Genomic DNA, 6,620 nt, shown 5'->3' with positions numbered 1-6,620 from the left:
GCTCCCGGGCGCTGGGCTGCGGCTGCGGCGCGGGGCGGCGCTGCGCGGCCCGGATCCCACGAGACCTGGCACAGCCGGGACGGAGGCGTGGCCGCGTCACCCTGCGCGGTTTCTGGTGGATCAAAGCGGGAAGCCGGTGCGTTTCTAAGCAGTCGCCACCCCAGCTTCTCTCAGCTCGAATTCAGCCTCCAAGTTGCAGGCACCGGAAAGACTACCTCGACGAAGACGGCATCTGCCCCTGACTGTGGTGGGGTTTGCTCAGGGGCTTACAAGGCACCGGGGACTGACCCAACCAGCCTGGGGAGGACTGGCAGGCGCCTGAGAAAGCCGCAGGGCGCGGGCCGCCGTCGTGGTTCGGAGGCGAGGGGGCTGTGCTCGATTCGTAGATCCCGAGGCCCTGAGCTTATCTCATGGGCTGTCTGCTCATCCACCAGTTGTCCCACGCCTGATCCCCGGCACTCCTTGGGGCGACTTCTGTGCAAACTTCTGATTCTGTTTCGCAAGATTCCCTTCTTCCCAAGGTTGAGACGAGCTGCAGGTGCTAGCCTTGCACATTGCAGACCAGCTGTCTCCGAGGAGAGGTGCACCTAGAAGAGGACAATGGCAGGGCCGGGATCAGAGCTGCCTTCTGGCCCTGTGGCCCCCATGCTCCTGTCATGGCTAACAGGACTAGGGGCTGGAATGGTTTTCCTGAGCTTCATGCAGAAACTCCTGTACCCTTACTTCTGGGACGACTTCTGGTACCTGCTGAAGGTGGTACGCTGTGGATTTCAGATGGAGATGTACAGACTGAAAGGGGAGCTGGTCACTGTCCTGGATAAATTCCTGATGCATGCCAAGAAGCAGCCTCAGAAACCTTTCATCATCTATGAGGGAGACATCTACACCTATCAGGACGTGGACAAGAGGAGTAGTAGAGTGGCCCATGTCTTCCTGAACCATTCCACGCTGAAAAGGGGCGATACCGTGGCTCTGCTAATGAGCAATGAGCCTGATTTCATTCACGTGTGGTTCGGCCTGGCCAAGCTGGGCTGCGTGGTGGCCTTCCTCAACTCCAGCATTCGCTCCCTCTCCCTCCTGCATTGCATCCGCAGCTGTGAGCCCAGGGCCCTCGTGGTGGGTGCAGGTAGAGTATGGGGTGTGGTCGGCTTGTGCAGAATGGCAACTCTGCCTCCTAGCCCTGCCCCCTCAGTTTTTTGTTAGAATCAATTCACAACTGATATTCTGGGTGTGTGATGAAGTGTGCATGTTAAGGGAACAAAGTAGCTTCATAATTCTATGGCTAGTGGTTTAATTCCCCCTCTGCCACTTCCATCACTTACTCTGTTGTAAATTACTAATTATTAGGACAGCTGTTTAAGACTTCTGAAATCTCTGCTGCTTATTATTTTAGCGAAGGCGGGTGGGGGGGAGGGGTGCGCATTTTACCTTTCTTGATACCCTCAGTGAGTGCAAGAACGCAGAGATATAGAGCTTGGTAAGTTCTAAATTTTGTCAGATCTGACAAGATTATTTGACGAGGAGGAAAGGGATCCTGATTTCATTGTGGAATACCTACTGCCTCGAATAGTAACATCATCAGGGTTGACTGCCTTTGCAGAAGAAACATGTTTAATCGCAAGTGCATGAATGCCAGTCTTCAGGTCTGCTCTTATTCTGCACTGCCTGCAAGCTAGGATTTGCCTGGCAAGGTTGGGCTCCCACCTCCCAGCCAGTGGCGGGCTCTTGGCAGACTCTCCGCCTCTTTCTCTCCCTTCTCCCACCCCAACCTCTGCCTCATTTTCTTTATTTCAGTAAGTGCTAACCTTCTTCCCACTCCCCTTCGATTTAGGCTTTGCATACATATACTGACAGTGAACTACAAAGAAAAGTCTTTGGGTGAGTGCCTAACTAATGAAGGACCTAGTAAGATGGGTTGCATAACAAAGTGGAAGTGCGGTATGAAAACTGATGCTTTGGTATAATCTAAGTGGCTTATGCTTATGCTTCTTGCATGGGGGTAGGAAGGTGGAGCATGAGGAGGATCATGGCAAGGACCTTAGTGAAAATATTTAAGTATTTTAGGTTAATAGATATATACTGACACCTCATATAGAAGTTTTAGATTCACAGAGAGGTATGGGGGGGAAAATGTACATTTATACACCAGTGGTGTCTAAAGTACAGTACTTTCCGTGTAACCTTAATTATATAATAATTGCACGTCACACGAAAATGAATTAGGCAGTATATAGTAGAAAGGTTAGTTATTCAAGGCTTTCGCTTTTGCTTGTTCCAGTTGTCGTTCCAGCTCAGTTTGTGACCTGATGAAATAGCAAAAATGTTTACTCTTTTTATTTTATGATGATTTTTTTTTCATAGAAAGGCATTTTATCTTAAATATAGCAGTGTGTACATGTCAATCCCAAACTCCCAATCTATCCCTTATTACTCTTAAGCACTGATTTTATCTTATGTTATAGGAGTGGAGAAGCCAGAAGGCCTCTATTGTGTATTTTTGTTCATTTTTTTTTTCCATTCAACAGTAATACCTCCAAGATTGAAATTCAGCTCCTCTTCACCTTGGAAGGAAGTTAACTAGTATGATAAAGTCTCTCTGAACTGTAGAAATAAGAAGGATAAAGGAGTCACACAGAATTTTGATAACATGGTGAACCAATATTTACCTTCAGTGCAGGGGCAGTGATAATATGAATGCAGCAGGGAAAACTATCACAGTGCATCTCTGGATATATTCTGACATTTTAGTTGCTTGTTCTAATTTAGATTGCAGTTTCTGGAGCAAATCTAAACCTTAAATTGTGCAAAAAATTAGTAAAGCCATAAAGTCCCTTTAGAAGGGCAAACTAGAAGGGCCACGATATCTCTGAAAAGATTTCTGTGGCCATGATGTTGAGGCCAACCTGAGAAACATCCCATATCCTGTCTCCTGAGGGACTCCTCTTGAAGGGCATAGGGCTGGTTACCTCTCAAAACAGAGTCTTCAAACTTTGCTCTTGACCAAGTTCTTGCCTAATTAGAACCAATTAATTTTGCAGTTTTACTTGTGCCAGTTTTTGCTTTGCTTGCCAATAACTAATTGCATAGTTTCCTTGTTTTTGTTTTTACCAGTACCAGTCAGGTTTTGTTGGAATTTTAAGCCAAAAACATTTAATTGCTTTGCTCAGTAAGTAGGTACCTGGAGAAATCAACCTTAAATCCTAGTAACAGTTCTTTCAAAATACATATATTGCTTATGTTTTTCAAAGGTAGGACGGTTCTATTTTTATTAATTACTAGTTTTGTTTTGTTTTGTAAAACAGCATGGCTTAGGTCACGGTCACTTTTTTGTATTTGAAGCTCTTACCCTGAAAACCGTATTCTTGGCATCTTGAGTCTAATCCATGAACAATTTATACATATAGCTTTTAGAACTTTCCATTTCAGAGGTCTTAAATTCTCATTGGATGTTTCTAATGGAGATGTATTATGAAATCATTATATCCCCAGGGAGAGTGTATCAGGTGGAAAGACCAGTCAAGTGGTTTAGGTCAAGGTAAGCCAGACAGTCCCAGGTTTCACTTATGATCTGCCACTTCTTAGCTGTGTGATTGAAGATAAGATTATCAGCTGCCCTGAGTCTTGCTTTGCTCAGCTGTAAAATGGTGATAATACCATCTCCTTCACAGTGTAATTCTGAGGATTAAATGACAGCTTTTGTAAAGTGCCTAGCTGAATGCCTAGTATGTACAAAGTAAATCCTTGGTGAATTAACACAATTGCTGTTATCATTATAGAGTCATCGGGGGCTTTTACTAAGGGGATCTCATTTGGATTTTGCTGCTACATTCTAATTTGGTGTTAGCTGTAAGAAAGACTAGTGAGTCGGACTATCTGTTTGGGATAGGACCTTTAACATTTCACTTTGCTGTGTCTTAGCAAAATGTTATTTTTCATAAATTATATAAAAACAGTGTCAAACAGATTTTATAGGCAGGCCAGATATTGTCCATGGTGGTCCATGGTGATAGGTGACATTTTAATCATGGCAGGTGTCTGATAGTTCTGTCTGTATCAACTAAGCCACCAGGGAAATAAATGTTATTCTTGCTCTAATTGTCATTAACAGAAATACGAATGTTGCCATTTACTCAAGACTGACTGTGTAAAAGGCACTCCCAGTGATTCTGAGAGGCAGGTACAGAGCCATATTTTGGAAACTGAAAGGGAAAGAAATTCATCTAGGGTGTCTAGGGTGACACAGCTTAGTAGGTACAGAGAAGACTCAAAACCTGGTATCTGGTGTAAGACTCTTGCTGTATTATACACTATAGCCCAATGGTTTCTGGCTCTGTTAATCCCCTTTTGATATAACCATGAAAAAAATTGCATTCCAGTTATATAAAAATAGTAAAATTAAAGTTGCCAATATTAAGACATCAGGTTTTTCATGCACAGATAACTAGAAAAAATTTAAATGTTTATAAAACTATTATTCCTATTTCTCATTCTGAAGATTCAAAAATAGTTGCAAAAAAGCTTTATATCTGTATAGTTTCGTTTAGAAGATGTGTCAGGTGGCATCCCAACTTTCCCTGGAAAATTTCAGCACTTACTGAAAGTTAAATAGTCTTGTATTAAACCTAGTTCTTTCCCCCCAATACTTCAACTCTGATATTGCAAATAGTGCCTGCTGCCAAGATTATCATCCACCTAGATATGCTCTTCTCTTTACTTGGAACAAAGAGAAAAATGTTGAGATGTTTGTGTATAGCTTTTAAAAGTTTTTGTAATTATATCCTTTGACATATTTAGCAATAATAAGAATAATGGTAATAATAAATAATAATCTCTTCCATTTTTAAAGTACTGTGTAAATAACAAGCTGTTTTTAGACACATTATCTTATGTCATCCTCACCACAGCCATAGCCTGGTTTTAAAGATGAGGGAAGCATGGTTGGGAGTGGGCAAGTAATCTTGTTAAGCTCCTACTTCTAGGAGAGGCAGTATGGGAACTGGAGCCTGGATTTTCTGATGCTAAATCTCAAAACCTGTTGGGTATACCTTTGTCTTTCTCCTCATGTCTGCTCCTGCCCATTCCCTCATCTCCATCTTTTCCTTTCCTCTTCCCTTCACTTTCCACCCCTCCCTCTGCCCTGCTCCTTTTCCTTCTCTCTCTGTCATCTTCCATCCATTCGTCCACTTTGTTTCAGCACTTTTCCCACCAATCCTCTTGCCTCAGTCACTGTATGCTGTGGCTATCCCAGTGACTCAATGGAATGGTAAAGATCTGTTTGCCAATTCACGTATAGATATTTGTGTGCCTCTGAGGAATAGGCCAAGAACTCAGATGTAAGCTCTTAGAGAAGGAAGTTTGTTTTGTTTGCTGCTAAGTTCTCAGAATTTAGTGTAAAGGAGATGCTCAATAAATATTTATTGCCTGGATGAATGAATAGGTGATTGAATGACCTAATGAAAAACTGTAAGGTACATATGGGCATTCACTAACTGTTTACTTACTTGCCTATTTTTGCCCATGAATTGTCCCTCTGCTGTTCTTTTGGTAGCTGATTTTGGCAGTAGATATATCAATGGAATTTCTGGTTGTGTTATTTTATATCAATGTTGCTAAATGTTAGAATCATGACTCCCCAAAAGTCAAAGCATTTTAGACTTTGTAGTCTTTAGTGTTTAGACTAAACATCCACAGAATTTCAGATTTACTTGCATGTGTGTATTTTGCACTCTCTCCTTTCTCAATATATCACATATTAAATCATTATAATTATAAGTGGATAACTAAAAAATATATATTGATATTATCCAGAACCTTTTTACTTTATATTCAGTAGTATTTTGTGTCTCCACATTCTCGGAAGAGTTTTGTGTTTCTATTCACAAGAAGTACAATCCTCTGTCAGCTCTCTAAACTTACAGTAATGCATGCAGCGTTGCCCTGTTCATTTTTATGATCTGTTGCATTCAGACTGCGCAGGGCAAATATTCCAGTTAACAATCAAGCCATTGTAATTCTCCAAATGACTTTCAACCATAAAGGCATCTTCTGTTCAAAGACCAAAAGGAAGAGGTAGAGGAAAAATAAGACCCTTTAAATTCTGTAGAAAGTTCTATAGAAAGTAATACATATTCAGATAGATAAGACATGGCTCATGTGAACCTGTAGTATTTTATCCATGTACTATGATAGCCTCACATACCTATTTTAATTTTTATGTGTAGTAGAATGAATGGCTGTTTTGCAATTTTTTTTCCCGTTTTAGACTCAGCTCTGTCAAGGATTACCTCCATTCCAAAAGAAAATAACTGATTTTGATTGGAAGTTTAAGTGGCTTCCTAGTTTACTAGTTGGAAAAGGTAGTGTTCTAAGCATGTGTTATTTTCTTCACTGATCATGAGGATACCGACCCTGGGATTCTTATGTACAGTATATGTTGAACATGTGTTTACTGTAAGGGAATGGTGCTTGAATACTGACAGGAGCAAAAACAATTTAAAGTGGGATTGTGCCTCCTCAGAGAAGTGGCATGGCTGAATGGGAGAAACACACATCTGAGTAATAATTATTTACTGGCAATAGGAGATGTGTTGGAAATAATGTCAAATGAAGTATTCTACTTT

General features: G+C 41.4%; 1 protein-coding gene across 1 annotated transcript in view; it reads left to right on the top strand.

The window, feature by feature from the left end:
* Window positions 1-630: 630 nt before the first annotated feature.
* Window positions 631-6,620, top strand: part of SLC27A6 (solute carrier family 27 member 6) — a 57,913-nt gene continuing 51,923 nt past the window's right edge. Inside the window, exon 1 of the mRNA XM_079702543.1 lies at window positions 631-1,126. Within this exon, the coding sequence (XP_079558669.1) occupies window positions 646-1,126 (481 nt within the window). The 5' untranslated portion in view covers window positions 631-645. The remainder of the gene's footprint in view (window positions 1,127-6,620) is intronic.

The sequence above is a fragment of the Hyperoodon ampullatus genome, assembly GCF_949752795.1.
Source record: "Hyperoodon ampullatus genome assembly, chromosome: 4".
NCBI lineage: Eukaryota > Metazoa > Chordata > Mammalia > Artiodactyla > Ziphiidae > Hyperoodon > Hyperoodon ampullatus.
Note: the sequence above shows the minus strand (reverse complement) of the source record. Positions and strands in the feature narration are given on the sequence as shown.